Source organism: Chionomys nivalis, chromosome 15, assembly GCF_950005125.1.
Source record: "Chionomys nivalis chromosome 15, mChiNiv1.1, whole genome shotgun sequence".
Lineage (NCBI taxonomy): Eukaryota > Metazoa > Chordata > Mammalia > Rodentia > Cricetidae > Chionomys > Chionomys nivalis.
This window is the reverse complement of record NC_080100.1, coordinates 9999675-10021458: the sequence shown is the minus strand read 5'-3', so window position 1 is coordinate 10021458 and position 21784 is coordinate 9999675. Positions and strand designations below refer to the sequence as shown.

The 21784-nt window shown below is 47.7% G+C and overlaps 1 protein-coding gene across 1 annotated transcript in view; it reads left to right on the top strand.

The window, feature by feature from the left end:
• The window catches only part of Ankh (ANKH inorganic pyrophosphate transport regulator), a 130048-nt gene that overhangs the window by 83904 nt on the left and 24360 nt on the right, over window positions 1–21784 (top strand). Inside the window, exons 3-7 of the mRNA XM_057789619.1 lie at window positions 6008–6126; window positions 9358–9441; window positions 16469–16639; window positions 18416–18550; window positions 20819–20911. Of these exons, the coding sequence (XP_057645602.1) occupies window positions 6008–6126; window positions 9358–9441; window positions 16469–16639; window positions 18416–18550; window positions 20819–20911 (602 nt within the window). The remainder of the gene's footprint in view (window positions 1–6007; window positions 6127–9357; window positions 9442–16468; window positions 16640–18415; window positions 18551–20818; window positions 20912–21784) is intronic.

Here is a 21784-nt window from a genome sequence, read left to right as displayed (position 1 = left end):
ACCAGGAAAGATCTTAACCTGTGTCTGTCTGGAGTGGGAGAATCATGGTGACTCCCTGACTCAGCTTCTTTTTCCCAGCATTCTGTTCTGTTTACTCCACCCACCTAAGGGTTGGCCTATCAAATGGGCTTAGGCAGTTTATTAATTAACGAATGAAAGCAACAGATTAATACAAGACCCACCTCCATCATTTTTCCTTTTTCTGTTTAAACAAAAAAGAAAGGCTTTTACTTTAACATAGTAAGATTACATATAGCAAAACAGTTATCAAGCAAGAATTACAGTTACAATATTTATATCTATTTTATCTTTTATCATAACTAAGGAAAACTATAACTATAACTAACCATTTTTTAACTCCATCAAAGACTCCAGAAGGATATAATATTACCTAAGCAAACAAGAAATAAGAAATCTCTAGAAATGACAGACACATCTTGCTGCCTGGACAGTCACCCAGAGTTCCTCTATACCGTTGGGGCATCCATCTTTAGCCTACAGGACCATAGTTTTTAGCAGACATTTCCATGAAGCAGGAAAAATTTTTTTTTTTTTTGGCTTTGGTTTTTCGAGACAGGGTTTCTCTGTGGTTTTGGAGCCTGTCCTGGAACTAGCTCTTGTAGACCACGCTGGTCTCGAACTCACAGAGATCCGCCTGCCTCTGCCTCCCAAGTGCTGGGATTAAAGGCGTACGCCACCACCGCCTGGCGAAGCAGGAAAATTTTAAAGACAGTTCAGTCACTTTCTGCTGTGTCCTGCAGAATGTTAATACAAGACCCACCTCCATCACCACAGCCTGTCTCTAGCTAACTGAACCTTACAAGCTTTGAACGTATGTGTTGGGTGGCTGCCACTCAGCATCCCTTTGGAGTTTCGTCATAGCCGGAACTTCTTCCTGGAGTCACAGACTGCAGTGATTTGAATTAAGCCTGGCAGTCATGATGCAAGTAATATCCCATTGCTTGCTCTTAGCGAGCCTGTAGTGAGGACAGGCCACTGACCTGATATTGTAGGTAGTTTTGGTTGAGCCCAGATTACTGTCGTCCATTGTGAGTCTTTCTGGCTTCCTCGTTCATGCAGATGGAGGGGCTGTTGTGTGCCTTTAGCTTTCTTTATATTTGTTCCCAGTGGGGACCAGCTTCATGCTCTGAGGGAACCTAGGGAGCCAGCAGGGGAACTGAACACACACAGGCTCTTATTGTGGGTAACTAAAATAATTTCTAGTAATTTCTAGAATGTTCCTTCTGTCTGGCTTAGCTTTTCAGATTTCCCACTTACGAATCACAGACCAGCCCTAGGAAGGGTGGATGGGTGCCATATAGAAAATCACACCAATCAGAGTATTAGGAATAAGCCATTTCGTTTATTATCTGACAACCCACCATGGGGTCAGGAGATGTTACTCAGAAAGTGGAATATTTGCCAAGCTCCATATGTGAGCCCCAGTGTGGTGCTGCACACCTATAATCCTAGCACCTGGGAGGTAGAAGCAGGGGGACCAGAAGACCCGTTACATCCTCATTACAGCATGAGTTTGAGCCCTGCCTGGACTTCATGAGACTTTGACTCGAAATAACAAACAAAAAAGAGAAAACAAAAGCCATCCAGGACTTATTAGCTTTTAAGGCAAATGTTCACTTTTGTTCTACCAATCATGGCTGTCCGGGGGATTCTTCTGGACTTTACTGGGCTCGCACCCCTGTGGGCAGTTAAAGATCAGGGTGTAACTTAACTGATATTGAGGGTGCTCTCTGGGGATGGCCCTGTGATCTCTGCTGAGCTCCTTTCCTTCCTAGTCCAGTAGCATTGTCTGGGCTTCTTTGGATGGATGTGGCTGGGCTCCAGCTGTCAGCGTGAAGGCAAGAACATTCTGAAGTCAGGAATCAGAGACACTCTAACACGACTGGCTGACCAGAGCACATTGTTGACCAGCTTCGGGTCAAGGGGTGGGCACATAAACTATACAACATGTGACAAAAGAAGCCAAAAAGTCATAAAGAACGTTGCTATAAAGGGGCGGGAAGATCTGAGAACATTTTTACAATCCCTTCTTTTGGGCATGATGGATTTATCAATGTTTTCAATTTATAGTTATCAAAGCCCAGGTTATATCGTGGTTTTTCACTCAGGAATAGACATACCCTCTAGTGAGAAGCCAGTACCCATAGTAATTTACACTGATCCCCACTTTGCCAAGTGTTATACCAGCGAGGCTTTGAATTTCATGCTACAATCTTATATTCACATTGCTTACATTATACATGGTCCCAGGGTATTGCTCCAAGGACTTGGCCTTATGTGCATCTCCCATCCCTATGCTTTCTGGGCAAACCCTGCCCGGGACGGAATGTAGTTGAGTCTGTTAAATATCAGTGTTCCAGTCGTGTGCAGAAAGCTGTCTCCTTTACAGCTGAGTGATTGGCACAGCGCCTCATCTGAATAAGTCATTCAACGCATATTTGCTGAGGAGATTTAAATGTGGTTTATCAGCCATGTAAACACATACTCTTTGGAAGCAACACATCCATTAGAGACCCAGGATGAACGTGTAGGCTCCTACAAAAACCCTCCTAAGTAGGACTCAATGGGTCAGTAAATGGTCCTGGAGAGATTTTTACCCATCGATACCTTAGAAATTTGAATTAGAACAGGTGTTCTACCTGTTCTGAATTTTACATCTTGGAATTGAATATATTATAATGTTGCTGAAATTGATAGGGGTCTCAGTTCCCAGAAGATATTCTTTATTAGACTATTTTTCATTAATATGAATATTTCACAGTTTGCTATAAGAGCTGGTAGCTACTAGTCCTGCAAGTTTGAGAACCACTGATTGCAAAGGGGATGTTCTCAGTTGGCTGGGGTAATGAGATCATCTGAAGGGCCTTCCTCTCTTTGTCTGGTCTAGTTTTGAGCCTTCTGCCAGTCCATAGGTTGAGTCAGTGTCGTCCTCCTGCTGTTTGCAGTCGTAAAGCCTGTGTCATCTGCTCAGAGGCTCTGTTTAATTTGTTTTATAGCTCTCTCCTCTTCAGGAGGAAGCCTAGTTTGCAAAGCAGTCTTGGTAAGGCAGTTGTTAGGAGCTGAAGCCTACTAAATAGTCATTAGGGACTATGCAAAGCATTTTACACAAATCACCCCAGCCACCAGCATTGGCTGAGCTGGAACTAGCTCAAAGGCTGCCCCAGGAGGGTGGAGCTGGGGACAGAAGAGATGAGGTGGAAACAGGTCCTGGGATTTTATACACACAGTATCCAGGTGGGAAAAGCCACTGAGTTACAATCAGATTCTTCTCCCAATGAAAGAATAAGTAAAAAATCTGAGGAAAAAAAAAAAAACCACTGTCTCTGGCCTCCAGGTTTCCCCTTTAGTAGCTGAAAGAAGAAGGGTCTAAAGCAGAAAGAAGCAGAATAGCCCTTGTGCCCATGAGTCCCAGATGCTCTGAAGCGGGGCCCATGGAGCCAGGCAGCCCCAGGAGCTGGAAGAACAAGAGTGGTAACTTACATTCCTGAGACAGTGCCAAGAGAAAGGTTCAAGAACCCCACCGTCCTTAAGCCGCCATTAACCCAGATATCTTACACAAAGCCCCCATCTTGATGCTACAGTTAAAATGCATTACTGCCAGAGTCAGGGTGCTCGCTTTCATCCTTTTCCCTATTCGCAGGTAACAGGTGCAGATCACACGCCTTTCTGTCAGCCACACACATTCGCCGCCCCATCTTTCCTTGCTGCCACACCTTCCTCGGAACCCTGCTGTAGTCACTGGTACGGCCTCTGTGTCAAAACACTACAGACCGTGTAGCTTCAGCGACAGAAGTGTACAGTCTTACAGCTCTGCAGACAGCAAGCCTGAGGTCAAAGTGTAGACAGGGCGGATTCCTTCTGAGCACTTCGAGGGACAGCTGCCCTCTGCTTGTCCTTTGGTTTTGAGACTTTCCTGGCAGCCTTTGGCATGAGACTGCATTGCCCAGTCTCTACCCTCACAAGGATTTTTTTTTCCTGTGCATAGCTGTCTTTGTATCCAATCGCTCCCTTTTCACAAGGTCACTGGTCATGTTGGATTGAACACCCACTCCAGTATGACCTCATCTTGTTATATTTGCCATAGTCCTGTAGCTACATAAGGTCACATTCTGAGGGCCAGAGGTTGGGACTTTGATGTTTGAACTTCAGGGAGACATGGTTTGCCCATGTCACTATCGTTCTGGCCCTCAGCCCTTCCCAGGGTCCCCAGCGTCAGCCTTGTAGTCAAGTCTTGTCCGCTGGCTTGCTCCATGGACTGTAACCTTTATCAGGGGATTTTCGCTCGCCAGCTATTCATAGCGGCCCCATGCTCTTGCCTGTGGCATCGCTGACCTTTCCATTCCAGTGGTTTCTGCCAGAATAGGGACGCTTGTATGGGTAGGTCAAGACTGTCTCCTTGCAAGACCCTGCACAAGTGAGCATTTGCCAATGACATAAAAGCACACACACAGATAAATAGCAGCAATGATAAAGAGAAAATGTCCACGGCTCTGTCCCCAGAGTAGATTGTGTGTGAGATGCAGGATCCTTACTTCCTGGCTTTGTGTTTCCATCAGCTGACCGCCAGGCTGGTTGTACCACACTGCAGACCAGACTAAAGCTCTCACGCTGTTTTCCAGGGTCAACTCGGGCCTCCTGTCTGCCTGTGCCTCATCTCTGTCGGCTTCTGATCCAGATGGCAGATCCGAGCACAGCTGTCCCCTCCCCACCCCTTGCTGTGACAGTCTCATGTTCCCCGAGCTCCTCTTTTGCTTCAGGGTGTCTTCTCCCTGGGCTTCTCTTCTGGCTCCTCAGTGGCCTTGATAGACTCACCACTCTCCTCACCCAACACCCTTGCTCACCTTTGCCATTGTCACCTCAACCCTGACTTGTTCTCTGGACATCAGAACCATCTTCACTCCTTCAGCTGCATGCCCACTGTGACCTCTGCAATTCCCGGTGATACATTTCAGGTTCCTAAAAGTCACTTTTTTAAGGTCACATTACTACAAAATCTCGTGTGACTCAAGACCAACCCTGACAAAGGAGCGTTATCTCCACTGACTGGTTTGTGTGGTGATAAGTCACCCACCCCCCCAAACTCCGACATGGGGGGTCTTATTTTCCCCTTGGCTCCGTTGTGAATTCAGAGTTGCATCTAGGTGTCACGTGCATGCACAGCTGTAGTTGTGAGTGCGGGACATGTGTGGTAGAGCCCTTGTAAAGCCTTGAAGAACATCGGCACATTTTTGTCTTAACCGCATCTGTGAGCTCAAGCCTGTAGTCCGTCCCTTTGTCTTTGCTGATGGCATCTGTCAGGATCCTCCATGCCTCCATCTTTACCTCTTATCTGTTGGGCTTGAATACACCCTGTGTATATATTGGGGTCCCTCTGTGCTTCACTTCCACACCATGACCAGTCTGGATGCAGGAGGACTCCCCAAATACCCTCTGGAGATCTCTTTCTATTACACAGACAGTTTCCAGTACCGGACACCCTCCTCCCAAAGCAGTGGCATTGAGTGCTGTCAGGTGTCAAAACTTGTGCTGAAAACAAATGCTAAATTCCAGAAATTTTCTCTTTGTGAATACCTAATAAATTTAAATATTTAGCTTTAGCTATTTCCACCGAGCAGTCAAATGATACCACAGATGCACAATAGGAAATTGGGTAAATCAACTCATTGAGAGTCGTTCAGTGAGTGGGAAGACACTATTCAGAGTTGCTGTGGTTTAGAAGGGAGTGTGCAGTCTGACCTCCTTAGAGATACGTGTTGAAACTCACATGCTTACCAGCATACCAGTAAAAGTACTGGGTAGCCAGCAGCTCTGCCCACCCACCAGCAGAAGAATGAGATTCTGTGTGGGTCTCTGATGGTGTTGTTGTTTTTTTTTTCACTTCTCTACAACAAGCAGATGTGACATTTAAAATTGTTTTAAGTGCTTTCAGTAAAAATCATGTAAACTAGCTTTTTCTAAACACCATGTCTGTTTCGGTCCCTTGTAGCCTACAGTGACTTAGGGTACTACATCATCAACAAGCTACATCATGTGGACGAGTCTGTGGGGAGCAAAACACGAAGAGCCTTCCTGTATCTCGCTGCCTTCCCTTTTATGGACGCTATGGTAAGCAGAGAAAGCCTGCGCTTTCCTTTTTCTTAACGGCTGAATATGTTCATCATAGAATTCACTGTCTTGGGCATTTTTTATGTGTCTGGTTCAGTGGCAGAAGAGCATCGTGTTTCTGTGCGAGCGAGCGCCTTTATGTCGCATATTATAGCTGTTCCCATTAAACAGGAATTCCACCTCGCCACACCCTCTCCCAGAAACCATGCGCTACCTCCCGTGACTGTGAATGGGACTATATTAAGACCCCACTCACGGGGACCCAAACTGTGTTCATTCTCTCATGAGTGGCTGATTTTATTATAGATAGCATCAATGTTCTCTCTGTGCTCCAGAAATTGTCAGGATTTCATCCCTTTATGAAGCGGAATGATATTTCCTCATCTAGATAAAATTCATTTTGCCTATGTGTTCATTTATATCCTTCTCCATGTTGGCTACTGCGAGCAAAGCCATGGATGTGAGTGTACAAATATCCTTTGAGTCCCTGCTTTTAGGTCTTTGGGGTACTCGTCCAGAAGTGGGATTGTTAGATTGTCTGGTACTTACATATTTTTTTAATTTTTTGAGGCACCATCGAGCTCATTCCCCCAGCAGCTGACCATTTTCACCTAGAGTGTAGGTGGGTTCCAACGGACCCTTGAGCTTTAACGGGTGTCTTATCAATTTATCATAAATATATATATGCCACAAGGTCTAGCAGGCTGCAAGAAAACACAATTGGAAGTTTTGATTCAATTGTTTATTCTGGTTGGTTCGGTAGCAGGAGATGAGGCTAGCTTTCTCATACACTGGCTGCCTGTGTGATGCAAACCTGCGGGTTTCACAACATTGCTTCTCCTGAACATTCTGGTGAGCTGTCATCAGTTAGTTACCAGGCTTACAACACAAAGAAAGAGCTGTCATGAATCCTATGTCAGTGGTCGTGAAGGGAAGGCTTTGTTCTTTTCTCTTAGCAATAGCTATAAAGAGACAATCCAAAATTAACATTTAATACCTAGCAATAAATTCTTCCATTGGCTCCTCTGTAAATTACCGTTGGTGGGAGAATTGGGTCGCCTGTGACCACCTGCGCCTGAATTTTCCTTTTATGACTTTGGCCAGCTGTGCTGCTCTGGTAGCTAATGCAGGTGAACCCAAGGATAGTTCACAGGGGCCATGCAGTCCCCATACCCCACACTTTTACACCAGGAACCCGGTGCATGTAGGTGGCTTCATCAGAGATCAGAATCAAGTCTTGATGCTGAAAGAGTTAAGATTGAACTGGATAGACTGGACCTATGATGTCAGTCTGTCCACCCGGTGAACTGGAAGTGGGGATCTAAACAGAGAGCTGTAATTATACAGTGAATTCTGGGAACTCATGACTTTTCATAGAAGGGAGTCGCAGACTCTTAGCTGCTCTGCCTTCTGTCCCTGCCAGCTGTTTTTCTTCACCACCGTACCATTTTTAAAGCTCAGTACAGGTTGAGTTTCCCTCATCCCAAATCCCAGATGCTAACTTCTCAAAACCTAAAGCTTGCTGAATGACGCCACATGCGGGAAACCATACATTCATGTGTGAGACTAATTCACATGCGAAAGTCTTTTAAATGCTGTATAAATTTACTGTCAGACTCTTTGTATAAGAATACAAATTTTGTGTTTAGATCTTGGTCTCAACTCCTGGTTATCTGTCTATGTCTCTCTATCTATATCTATTTATCTGTGTATATGTATGCACACACACACACACACTAACACACACATGCGCACACACACACACACGAAACAAAGTCTGGAAGAATTTAAAATCTGTAACAACTCTAGTCCCAAGTAATTTGGAGAGTCACCCAGCACAATATTGGAGTATCTGTCTTGATGAGTTTCTCCTTCATGTTTTACTCAAATTCTTCTGAAGGCCCCAGTAGAACAATGAGACACTGCTAATAAAAGACAAAATGCTGAGTATTTGTCAAAAGCAATCATCTCACCTCTGCACGATTCTGCACATGTGGGCATGCAGCACATACCTGCAGCACCATCCTTACAGTTTGGCTGGGGAGATAATTGTTAGAAGTCATGAAGTCCCCCCCCCCATGACATTAAGACAACAAGGCCACCTACGAGGTGCTATTCACAAGTGTTATCTATGTGTCTTTTAGACATTTGACACCTTGAGACTCCAGAGCCGGGAAAGGAAGTAGATGAAGCCACTGTGTTACAAGTTCTTGTCCCAGACCCAATGACTTGCCATTGCAATCAGCTGAGACGTCAAGTCGTTTCTCTCTGTTCTAGTTCGCTCTCTATTGCTGGGATTAAGACCATGGCTGGAAGCTGGGGGAGGAAAGGTTTTGTTTCCTCTGACAACTGCCAGTTGCAGTTCACTGCTGAGGAAGCCAAGGCAGGAACCAAGCAAGCAGAGACCACGCAGAAACACTGCTGACTGCGCTACTTCCTAAGGCTTGTTCAGCCTGCTTTCTTGTACAGCCTAGGCCTACTGGTCAAGGAGTGGCTCTGTCCATAGTGGGCTGAGCCTTTCCATATCAACTCTCAATCAAAAACTCCCCCTAGACTTGGCCTGCATTCCATTCTGTTAGAGGCATTTTCACAGTTGAGATCTCCTCTTCTGTGATGACCCTAGCTTGTGTCAAGCTGACAAAAATCTAACCAATACAGTCTGTCAGTCCAAATTGGCCATTAAGGTAAGATGTGAAGCTCTTACCCAGATCCTGCTGTGAGCATCGATCTCCACACCTGCTACCCACTGAGCTCAGGCTTGCTAGCTCCTGTTTTATGACTTCCTTCAGCCTCCCTCAAACACACAAAGCCAAGTTCTGATCTTGGAGTCAGTATCGCCACATAGTTGATGTCAGTCTCTCAGAACCACCTTAGAACCCTTGCTCTCATGTGCTTTCTGGAAGGACAGGCCGTTTGGGGGTCACACTGTCCAGGAGATCCTGGGTCTCCACTCTTGGCGGTTTCTCGGCTTCCAGCCATGGTGACCAACCCATCCGTTTGGCATACCTCCTAGTTAGTGCTACTGAATGAATGTGCACAGTCACTCATTCCACTCAGAATCCAGCGTGGAGCTAGCCAGCTGCTGGATGAAGTTATTTTACAGGTGAAAGGCTAATCAAACTGCTGCTATGATTTTTGGAGTGTATTTTAGGACTACCTACTAAGCCATAAGGTAAGACACACCATAATCCCAGCTGTACCTCTCACTGAAAATTCTGTTCTTTCCGGCAGGCCTGGACCCACGCTGGCATTCTCTTAAAACACAAATACAGTTTCCTGGTGGGATGCGCCTCCATCTCAGATGTCATAGCTCAGGTAACAGTGGTCCCTGTGTCTGTCACAGCTCCTGGGAGTGGCCGTATGGCGAATGACTGGCTGATGGACCTGAGATGTCGAAACCGTATTTACAGTGTGTGGTGCTTCCCAGTGTGCAGCTCCCATCAGATATGGCTTCTGATAGGGGTTGAATGAGTGAGGAAACATAGCATCCTGTAATCAAAGTCCAATCTTGTACAGTCTCGCTAGGATGAGGGTGGTACAGCTTTAAAGGAAGTGCCTGGGAGTTGAACCATTGTCTTTAAAGTGTGTGAGTGTGAAGTGATTAATAAGGGCACTGGCGAGGTGGCACAGTCGATGAAGTGCCAGCTATGCAAACATGAGGACCAGAGGGCAGTGCCCAGCGCTGGGTGAGGTGTGTGATAGTGTTTGTCTGTAACCCCAGCCCTGCGGAGGGGAGACAGCAGGATCCGGGGGCTTGTTGGCCAGCCAGTCTATGAAGCAGCGAGCTCCAGGTTCAGTCCAGGTTCTCTGGCCTCCACATGTGCACACACATGTATAACTCACACACACACACAACGTTAACAGAGTAACACCGAGTATGTTTAGGGCCAGTCATGTATGGTCCCTTTGCCCTTGCCCTTGCCTGCATGCTTCTTATGGGATAGAATGCAATCCCTCACTGGGTTCCTGAATCAGCACCTGGCACTCATGGAATTATTCTTTTTTCCTTCTTCTTTATAACTTTATTTCTTTTTTTAAATTTTTTATTTAAAAGTTTTTTCATTTTGCATACCAACCACAGTTTCCCCTCCCTTCTATCCCCCCCCCCACCTTCCCGCCACCAAAAAAACCTTTATTTCTTATTACGAGTGAGGCACACGTTCTAGGCACATGTGTGGGGGATCATAGGACAGCATTGTTCAGTCATTTCTCCTCCTTCTGCCTGTGCCTACTTCCGGGAATTGAACTTAGGTCGCCAGACTTGAGCAGCACGCACTTTATCTGCTGAGCCATCTTATCAACCAGGGTTTCTGTTCTTGTTGTTTCTGTTTATTTATTTCTTATGAGATTCCCCCCCCCCTCTCATTTCTCTCTCTCTTTATAGCCTAGGCTGACTTTGAACACTCTGATCCTCCTGCCTCCAACTCCAAAGCTCTGGGATTATTTTTAAACATGGTTTCTTATGTGGGTGCCATGTTCTGTCCCTCACACATCATCCCCACTGTCTTACTTAGGGTTACCATTGCTGTGGTTAAACACCACAGCCAAGCAAATTGGGGAAGAAAGGGCTTTCTTGGCTTACACTTCTACATCTTAGTCCTTCATTAAAGGAAATCAGGACAGGAACTCAAAGAGGGCAGGAATCTGGAGGCAGGAAGTGATGCAGAGGCCATGGCGGGGTGTGCTTACTGACTTGCTCAGCCTGCTTTCTTATAGAACCCAGAACCACCAGCCCAGGGAGGTATCACTCACAATGGGCTGTGCCTTCACCCGTCAACCACTAATTAAGAAAACGTCTTATAGGCTTGCATACAGCCTGATCTTATGGAGGCATTTTCTTAATTGAGGTTCCCTCCTCTCGCTTGAGTTTAGCGTGTGTCAAGTTGCCATAAAACTAGCCAGCACACCTACATTTTAAAATGAAAGAGGAAGTTGGTTCCTCTGTCTGACCACAGTCTCTGAAAGGAGGGCTTTGGCTTCCCTTCGTTCTCAGGCACGAACCCTGGCACGCCTTGCCTCTTTTTTTCTTCCCTTCAAGGATAGGACAGGGAAGATTTCTGGGGAAGAATATGTAGTCCCTACAGTGTGTCAGTCTGAGCAGGACTCAGCCATGCCGGTGGGTGGGGTTTGAGAAAAATGTTTTTTCAGTTCCGCCTCCAGTCGGCGCCTCCGTTTCTCTTGATTGTGCACCTTCATCTATAAACCATGGCTTGGAAATAATCTACAGTTAAACTGTTAGGTTTACCTCCCTGAAGACCGAGAATTAAATTTCCAAATTAATTGCATTTATTCCATGGGAAAGTAATTGAAAATAACTCTTGCTAACTTGTATGCATGTGCCCGAGTGCCAGCTAGCATCACCCTTTGATCTAGCTTGTTAATTTTCCTGTACAGCTATTAGAGCTCTGTCCCAGCGTTACCTTCAGCATTCTCTGAGAGCTGGATTAAGCTGCCTGGTTCATTCGCTGTTTAATTTGAAGTGAAAAGAAACATCTCGCCTTTCAAAGGGCAGCAGCAGCAGTTCAGGGGGAGTTTGCAGGTGTGTGCCATAACAAAGGCAGACGACAAAAGCGAGCCAAGAGGGAGAAGGAGGTATTTAGCTCTGCCCAGGATGGACCTAGTCCGCATCTAGGGACAGAAAGGAAAAAACAAAACAAACCACGCTTATGGAAAATACTTTGCCATACGCCCACGGCCATTTTCCTCCTTCATTTTCAACCCGATCCTGGTCCCTGCTTAGTGGAATAAATAGATCTGGTTGGGAGAAGCAAGGGAAGCTGAGTTCAGGTGTCTTCTGCCCCCGGCTGTTCCCGGTCTAGAAGTTATTTTAGACCTTGTTGTGTGAGTTCCTGTCACAGTTTGGTTGGGGTGATAAATACCATTTTCATCTGCAGCTCTTCTGTCCTAGCCCCCCGCTTCCCTAACCACCACTCTCCCGCACCCTCCCACCCCACTTCATTCTCATTGCCTGAAAGCACCTAGGACACCTAATCTGATCATTTGTTGCTAGGTGCCGTGCAGAGCACTTGGGACTATCTACCTTGCCATTTGTCAGTGCAGAAACATAGGGAGAAGAGCTGAAGCTGAACATGGGCACCCAGGTCCCAGGATACAGATTTAGGTTACCTCAGATTCCAATGCTGGTGTGGTAATAGTTTGAAGAAATTTTTATACTAACAGAACAAAGAAAATCATCGATCAAGACACTTCTAAAAGTGCATTGGTAGAAACGGTATGTAGGCCGGTTACAGCAAAGCAAAGTGGAGATCTGCAGCTCCAAACTGCAGAGCCCACAGACTGGTGGGAACTGGGGCTTCTGTTCATACAGTCCAAAAGGCTCACCTGCTAGTCTCAGGATGTCGGTTCAGACAGCGGTGGACAAGGAATGGCTGTTTGCAAGGCTAGAGGGAGCCCGGGATACATTGTAACTAGGCCACTGCAGTTCGAATCTCCCAATCAGCCTTGCCGCAGGTTCAATGGACGGTGCAGCTCTTTCCAGGAGCTTTCACAGCCTGAGTGAACGAGTGAGAAGAACATCGGTGACAATGGCTAGTTATGCTCAGAGTTCTAGCAGCAGCTCCACGTAACAACATCGCCCAGAGTTCCTCGGTTTCATATATCAGCACAAGCTGAGGCGTGTGACCTGTTCTCCTCCTCCATATTGAACTGTACTTTCAATTGTCCCAGTCAGTGACACCACCATGCACTTTCTGAAATGCTGTTGGTTTGATTTATTCCACAACCATCTAGACTTTCTTTGCTTGTTCAGCATCAAACTGAGAATTCCCCTGATGCAGTTTGTCTTGGTCCCTCCCAGACCCTGCTATCTGCTGAAACCTACCCATCCTTGACTTCAGAGGTCAGCTGGGAACCCTCTCTGCATTATGGCTTTTTCACCTCAGCCTTCGGCAAGATCCTAGCTTTAACTGACCCTTGTTGTGGCTGCCTCACCTGCCCCCAGCAGCAAATGCTTCTGCAGAAACTGAAAGTCACCTCAGCTGCTGCAGAAGGTCACTGTCCTGTCTCACTTCCCAGGAGATGACCTCAGTTCCCACTTCACAGAGAAAAGTGAAGCAACCACATTCTTGTCCCGTGGCCACCATCCTGCGAGCTGAGCTTGCAGCCTCCACGTTCCCTCACTTGGAGAGGTGATATCTTTCAGGGCCACCTCCTCTACCTGTACCTTGAGTCCCGATCTGGCCTGCTTCCTCTGGAGCCTTATTAATTAGTTTTTAGTGACCCTTCGGCCTCCATGGATGAGTGTCTGGGCATGAGCACGTCCTCACATAGATAGATAACACCGGGGCCACAGGCAGCCTTCTTTGGATCCTTATCTATCTTGTCAGCTACCGCTCGTGTTTCTCTGTATTACTTCTCGGTCACACTTCTCAGGACAGTTGCCACTCGCTGCTGCCTCTTTTCCTACTTCCTTTTCAGTGTGTTCCCCGCATCGATCTGGTTTCCCCTCTGTCAGTTCTTCTAGCTGCTTCTTACTAAGAACCCTGAGTCCTTATACCCAGGAGGCAGTTCCCATTGGCTCCTAAGCAGCTCAGCGGCTCTTACTGTAGACGCCTCTTTCTCTAGGAAACACTCCTCCTACTGGCCTCTGTCCGCGACGACTCCAACTCATGCCTGTGATGGTTTGGGATGTGGTTTGCCCGCCCTCCCATGCCCTGATTTCACGCCCAGGAGGTGTGGGCCTGACATCATTGAGGGCTACCCCGGAAGGATGGTGGGATTCCAGTTTCTCTGGAGTCTTTTCCTTTCACATGGCCATCAGCCATGAAGCCACACAGCCAAGGTTGGTGGAAGGGTCCCACCAAGGCCTGCACCGTGCTACCCAGGATGCCTGGCCTCTAAGTCTGCATTAAATAGGCCCTCTTATAATAACAAGAAGACAAAATCATATTGTCTCCTAGGTGTATAGCAGCTATAGCATGACTGTGATTCCCCCATTAAATATCCGTAGCTGCCCCTTCTTAGAGATCCAGGAAGAGCTACTAACGGGCCCCTGTGACTCCCACTCAGGTATTTGAGAGATACTCAGAACCTGAACTGAAGATCTTCTGCAGCGAGCTCTTTGTTGAGTAAACTGGAAAATGCGATCATCTGGCTAGAAACTTAGGAGCCACCTGGGAGCGTGTCCCTTTGTCATGAGGGTATGCTCTACTCCTAGCATCGCTTCCCCTTGCTGTACCCCTCTCTGCTGCTGTCACTCATTCTGATGGAACCACCCCTTCCTACACACAGTGCTGAGCAGCCTCCTCACCCACCCCCACCCAGCTGCCTTGGCTCTCCTGTTCCTATTCCTGCCACGGTTGGTTATCCTTTCCATTGAACTCCAGACCACCTCAGCCTCCGATTAAAGGCGTGCCTGAAACTCTCAGTCCTAATGCTGGCCAAGGAGGGGCTGCAGGCCACAAACCCTACTGCCTGTGGGGCCCCAGCACGGCTCTCTTCCCACCTTGCTCTCTGGTCCACAGTCCACCTACCACAGATCCAACTTGGAAGAATACCCTGCCTCAGTTTCCCTCCTCCTCCTTTCTGCTCCTCCCACCTCTGTTCAGTCTCAGCTCAGCTCAGGCAGAGCTCTCCCGCGGCGACTCTGCTTGACAGACAGTGGGTGCTCGCTAGCCCATTGTTTGTTAGTGTATCTGTCCCCTCCGCTAGAATGTCAGCCCCGAGAGGTCATTCTGGGACTGACTCTATCCCTGAGTTCCAGGGAACATCTTTTCTCTGGGGACACCCTCGTCACTGACACAGAAGGTTCCTTTCTCATATAGTCTGACATGCTTTCGGTGGCCATGACAGACTCAGAATTGTGCACAAGTATTTCTTTGAGTTGGTAAGTGATGTGGTCTGCTGTGAAGATGGAAGGCCGGTGGCAAGTGCTGGGCCGCACGCATCAGTCAGTTAGAATTTCAGGGGGAGACTGACAGCATCTCCACCTTGGCCTTGGGTCTCCCCTACCACGTCCACACACCCGTCACCCTTCCGTTGTGTGGGTGCTATCTTGTCACCCTCCCTACTCTTTGGTATATGTCTTTCCTCTCCTCATTCAGGTCCTCCTCCACAGTCCTGCTCCTCAGGCTTCTGTCTTGCAGAATTGTCTTGACAGCTTAGGAATTACAGGACACCCTGATCCTCCTGTTTTCACTTTTTATGCATCCAGGTTTTAGACTCTACATACCAGCACTCTGGTTTACAGTGAACATGGCAAAAATGGGTAGCTTGCCCAGCTGTGCCACTCCACGCCTGCATAAAAAGGGTATCCTAGGAGCTCTGACTCGTTAGCCGAGAATGGGCGTCGTGTTCACAGCCTCAAAGGTCCAAGCTTCTGACCCGTTCAGTGTGTCCTAGCATGGCTTCTTCCTGCCGGCCTTCATATCTTTCAGTTCACTTCCTTTGGTCCAGGTGGAAGCCACATGGGGACAGATGTGGGCATCCTTACTTCTGTCGCTGCCCAGCGTGTCCTCCTGGCCTGACAAATATGTGTGAGACCGAGTGAATGAGATAGCGAGAGTGAGCACGTCCCCAGCTCGTGTCTGCTTGAGTCGCCTGTGTTCTCGGCTGCCTGTTCATAGCCACATATCCGTGTAGCGCCTCTGTCCCCTGTGCCCTGAGGACCCAGTGGTGAGGTTGGCCACGTTCCCGGCAGCTGCAGGATGAGGAGGTTAATACATCATAAACTCTGCTTTCGAGACCGAGCCATCCGAGAGGGATTAACACTTCATCATGGCTTCAGTCTCTCCTGACTATGGTCACTTCTACCAACCACACAACCCATATCCAGCTTCTAAATACCCCACTGTGGTTTGGAGTGTCAGTTTCGCGGATGGTAAACATGAAACCTGCTACGTCCACGTATAAGACATCCGGGTCTCTAACTTCAGTAAACAAATGGGCACTGCAGTCACATTGTAGTTAATATTTGGATACATTTCCAAGCTTAGAATTCCATCATCATTTCTAGTGGTGTTTGGAGCAGCATTTTCAGTGAATTTTAGCCTGTCAATGTCCGGCCTTATGTCCCTGTACGTCACTGCTGCCACAGCCTTTTCCTCTGGTATGGAATAAGCCTCTATTAGCCACGAGTGAGGCAGCTAAGAGGCCAAAGTTTCTAGGTATTTCTAGTTGGTCATTTTAACCAGAAGTACAATTGCCTTAAAAGAGTCAGTGGTGGAGCTAGCAAAATCATGGCTGTGGTTCTCCAGTGAACCCCAGGTATCTGCATCTGGGTCCCAGGAGGTCAGACTAGAGTCTACTGAGCTCAGGAGGGCGGCCCGGCCTCTCGGACCAGCTCCCCTCATTCGGCTAACCTGGCCTATTTTCCCTTCCGCAGGTTGTTTTCGTAGCCATTTTGCTTCACAGTCATCTGGAATGCCGGGAGCCACTGCTCATTCCCATCCTGTCTCTGTACATGGGTGCGCTCGTGCGCTGTACCACACTGTGCCTGGGCTACTACCGGAACATCCATGACATCATCCCCGACAGGAGCGGCCCAGAGCTGGGGGTGCGTGCACCAATTGACTTTTTCAGATATTAACATACACTGGTTGTACAGACTAACAGGATTTACTGTCTGGTTTTCACATGTGTCATATGTTGGTCATCCTTGTCCATCTTGAGTCTTCTCCCGCCCCACTCCCTCTCCCTCTCTCCCTGACCCCCAGGGCAATCTTTACCTGTTCAACCACAGTATGCCCAAGACGCAGAGACTGTGAAATGAGAACTCAGTGTGCTAAGCCCAAAGGCCAAGCACTAGGGCTTTTCTGAGGGTCGGCCATCAGAGAATCATGAACTCTAAAGCTGAAAATGATCTTAGCAGAAGTGACCATTCAGCCTCCTCCTCACCAAACGAGGAGACTGTGTGTCGCGTCAAGTCATGGGTAACACAGCCCATGACCTCCCTGTACTCTTGTACCACAGCAACCTCTTTCATGGTCCAGAAAGTTTTAGGATCTATGGAACCTATGTGTTCATGTTTTTCACATTATAGCACAGCCCCAGGCTCTGTTGATCTTCTGCACTGGTTAGGCCCAGTATCTTAATCTGGCTCCTCCTAGGGACTCAGCAGAGCTTTAGGTACCATAGCATGATATGGAAGACCAACATAGAAGAAGCAACAATTAGAAAACAAAACACTAGACAAGTCCAGAACAGCATCTCTACTGCAAGGAATCCAGAGGCCTCCAGTTTTAGTCATGTGATGTAGGAAGCCTCCATGGAGAACATTGCGTTTGTCCTGGGCTTTAGATGTCAAGTGAGAGTCCAGCTAAGAGTAGTATAGCCAACGTGTCACAGGAGGCCAAGGTATTCTGTTCATCTCGGTAAGAACAGGATTGGGTTTGTGTGCATGCTCGCTTCTCTTCATGTGCAGTAGGCATCATTTCTCTCGCTACAAGTCAGACAGAAGTGACTGTGTCTAACCTGACCACACTCCACCCCCAGCCCCTAGCTTGACCACACGATGCTTTCATCATGTCACGACAGTAATTGTGTGGCTCAAACTACCATTGACTCCCTACCTGGTTGTTTCCACTTGGCCACCACAATTATCTTGATAGCACCAACCTCTCTCTCAATGCTCAGCCTCCAGCAGAGGGAAAGAAATCAAAATGCCTGAGATGGTCCCATGATGTAACACTTACCCTCTTAAGAAACGAAACCAAAATTGTGTAACAGGAGCCACGCTTGGAAGACAGCACACACCTTGACCGTAGATGTCTTAAGACACGGCTAGCCCCTTACTGAGCTTCACCTACAGCTCTGTTCAGTGTGTGTGATTCCTGTGAAGGCCTTGAAGGTGGGAGTCTCTGCAGCTGGGCTAAATAGTCCTGCAGCAATTAGACACTTTTATATATATTGACTGATTCCAAAGTAGATTATAATAGCGTTCTGTTGCTCAGAGTTAACTCCTACTGACATGGCTTGTCGCCAGTCACTGTGATGACATAAACAGAGACTCATTTGAAACCTGCCTCTCTGGTCCTGGGAGGACCTCGTGTGGAGGCTGGCTCCGCATATGGGAAACAGTAGTTGGAATCCATCGAGCTCCAGTATGTACTTTGATTTCTCAGTAGCTTGCCAGCTGTCTGAATTAATTTCTAATACGACCGTACACTTAGTTTTAATTAAGCTTGGCGTGTCTACAGAGGCTTTTCTATACATTGTTATTCAGCGTAACGAAGGGCTGTTGATTGGCATAAGAAGCCAAGCTTTGATTTTAGGCTGTGTTCCTGTCTACTTCCGGAACCGAATGAGCTTTGACCTCTGTTTCTCCACACAGGGCGATGCAACCATAAGGAAGATGCTGAGCTTCTGGTGGCCTCTGGCTCTGATCCTAGCCACACAGCGAATCAGTCGGCCCATTGTCAACCTCTTTGTGTCCCGGGACCTCGGCGGCAGCTCTGCTGCTACAGAGGTAGGACACTTTGTGGGCATGCGGGCACATGCTGAGGGATGGAAATGATTCAGATTTATTTCCACATCACCTCCAGAGCCCAAGCGATTCTAAAATGCTAAATTACATGAGACAGTGAAAAAGGAAGCCATGGCTGGGTGACTTTTGAAATTTCACATTTCCGAGGCTATGGAAAACATCTGCATCATCCTTCTTACCACATGAGGAACTGAGGCATAGAAGAGAAAGGCACAGACAGAAGTTGCTAGAAGCTGGGATAGTGAGAATCTTCTAGCTTTCTGACCTCCTTGCCAAGGTCCTCCATTTCTCTATAGTGTCATCATGTAGCTTCTTCACTGTTGTTGCAAAGGATCATCGGACATGCCGCGTAGGAGCTCCAGCATTGCCCAGAGCCTCTGGTGACCCCACCTAGCCTCACCTCCCCTGTGCCAGTGTCATACATGCCATGCCATCTATGGCCTTTTTGGCAATCATCCCACCACCACCATGAGGGTCTCCTGTGTGCTCACTGAGAGCTCCAGAAATGGATGTGGAAACTGGTTGCCATGTCACAGAAAGGCTTGACTCATCTGTTCTCTCAAGCTGGGGGTGAACAAACAGAGTGACTTCATTTGTTTCCTCCTCCATCGCCTTCTGGAGAATTAATTCTGTTGCTGGCACCACTGGTCCTTTAGGAAGGCTGGCGAGTTCTCGTAAAGGCCTTCTGTTTATACCTGGCCTTGCATGCGCTGTCAGCAGCTCCCCGGCCCAGAACACCCTGCCAGTTTCCATGGCCTAGCAAGAGCTCCTGCTGGCCGGGGAAGACGCCTATAAATCAAAAGCAGAATGCTTTCTCTGGCTCCCGAGTGTCCCTGGATTTTGGTATCCGAGTCACAGATGCCATCCGGGGCAGCTGTTGTAGGACAGCAGCTTTGTCAGTCAAATACCAATTTTCCAGGCACGGAACCCCCGTTGCTTATGTGCTAGAATTCCACCTCCCCATAAACAAAACAAAAGACGGCAGATTTTGTATTAGGCATTTCCAAGTTGCCAGCCACGGCATAGAAGCTCCACACATGGGAAATAAAGCCAGTGGTATCTAGATGGTGTGCTTATGTCTCAAGCATTTGTGTGTATTTGACTCATTTTCCATCAGCCCTGTGTGATTAATGTTACCAGTGCATTTCTGTGGAGAAGCAGAGATGGGAATCCAACAGAGAGAGCGTTCCCGTCTCACACAGAAAGAGGGAAGTTTGGCTAGGTCTGCCTCATCACGATGCTCTTTTGTGCTGTGCCACACCACACCACACCACACCACACCGCGCCACACTGCGCCATACTGTACCAAACCAGGTTCCCTCACATAACTGTGGACAGCATCATTCCCTTGTGTGCTGGGCACAGTTGCTGTGTCCGTGGAAACAAATGAAGCCAGACTTCCTCTTTCACCAGTGGCTTAAAACACTAACTGCCAGAGTGTGGCCGTCGATGCCAAATTTTCTTTTTTCTCCCTTTCATTCATGCAAGAAAAAAAACGCTTTTCATGGAAACCTGTCAGGAGTCTTTCCTGTATAGGATATTTTTTGATTTTGCTAAATTAAAATTTTGAGTTGGGCACCAGGGACCAAGTGGCCTGAAATGGGCTGAGTTGGAAAGACAAAGCGCTCCACCATTCTGAGGGACAGCAGGCAGGTGGAGAAGTACAGCCGACCTGAGACTCTGTTCCTAGGGTTGCTTTGGGACCCGTATTGGGCTTGAGGGACTAGCTCAGTGTGGACCAGAGCCCAGATTACCAGCATCCGCCTGTGACCCAGAGCACGGCAAGGTGAGATGCCGGGCGCTCTGAGAAGACTGGCTAGGCTAACTGGATGAATGAGCTCTAGGTTCACGGGAGAGACTCTCCCTCAATATGTAAGGTGGAGAGAAACTGAGGAAGATACAGTGTCATACACACATGCCACACATGTAACACACATGTGTGGACACACACGTGCATACGATGCACACATGCAAAACACCACAGAAGATCGTGATTGACTCGGGAGCTTAGTTAGGCCCAATGGAAAGAGCCAAGATCCTGGAGCCTGAGAAAACTGGATTGAGATATCGGCATTTTAAGCAGGGGATCTTGCCTGATCCTCATTCGGTTCATCTCTACTCTGTTTGAGACCATCTTGTGGCTAGTGACTACACGGACAGATGTGCCCCTAGTCTTATCACCTGGCCCGGCAGATCTCGGAGGGCTTCCCGCTGATGCCTACACTAACAGCGTCCACTCTTCTCTTGCAGGCAGTGGCAATTCTGACAGCTACCTACCCCGTGGGTCACATGCCATATGGCTGGTTGACAGAAATCCGTGCTGTCTATCCTGCTTTTGACAAGGTGAGACTTTTGTGGCATGGTGTCAGAAACACACTTCATAGCATTGCCACTTGATGGACAGGGGTCTCCGTGGAGAAACCCTGGACCTTTCCCTCCGAGAATAGCAGAGGAAAGTGAAGCATGCCTTAGTGCAGATTCTGTGGTGCTTTTTCAAATTGCTACTCCTTGGGTCACATTGTTCCTTGTGCGTGAGTATTTTCAGTCAGTAACCCCCACCCCAAGTTAGGTTGATGGGCTTCGTTCCTGTGCTTATTGTTGTCTAGTCAATGCCGGGCCTTGTGGGTGCTGTAGCGGATGTCAGGCTCTGGGGGTGTGATGCTGGGGCTTGAGCTCACAGGCTCGTGGCTGTTGTTCTGTGGCAGGTAGATAGGCACAGACGGTATCTGTGTGGCATGATTCATTTCCTGTCTGTTTAGGGGTTTTCTCTTAAGGTGTATGTATGTATGTATGTATGTATGTATGTACTGTATGAGTTTATGTGCATGAGATGTATGCAGGTGACCTCAGAGGCCAGAGGACATCAGTTCCCTTGGAATTGGAATTATAGGTGATTGTGAGCCACCCAGTGAGGGTTCTGGGAGCCATCACTCCAGCTCCATACCTCACCTTTCTAATTCAGCCAAGAAAACCTCAGTGGCCAGTAGCTCTGCCCTCCGGCAACTGCTGGCCCCTCGAAGGGAGGCCTCTAACTCTGTTGACCTCATCTTTGGCTTGGTGGGAACCGTCCTGCCTGTCATTTAGTAAATGTCTATTTCACTACTCCTCTCTTGTTTAAACCTACAGCCCTTTGCTCGGAAGCAGATAGCTAGCAAGGCATACTATTCATGTATAGTGGCATGTCATGTTCTAAGAGAAAAATGGAAGAGGGACGAA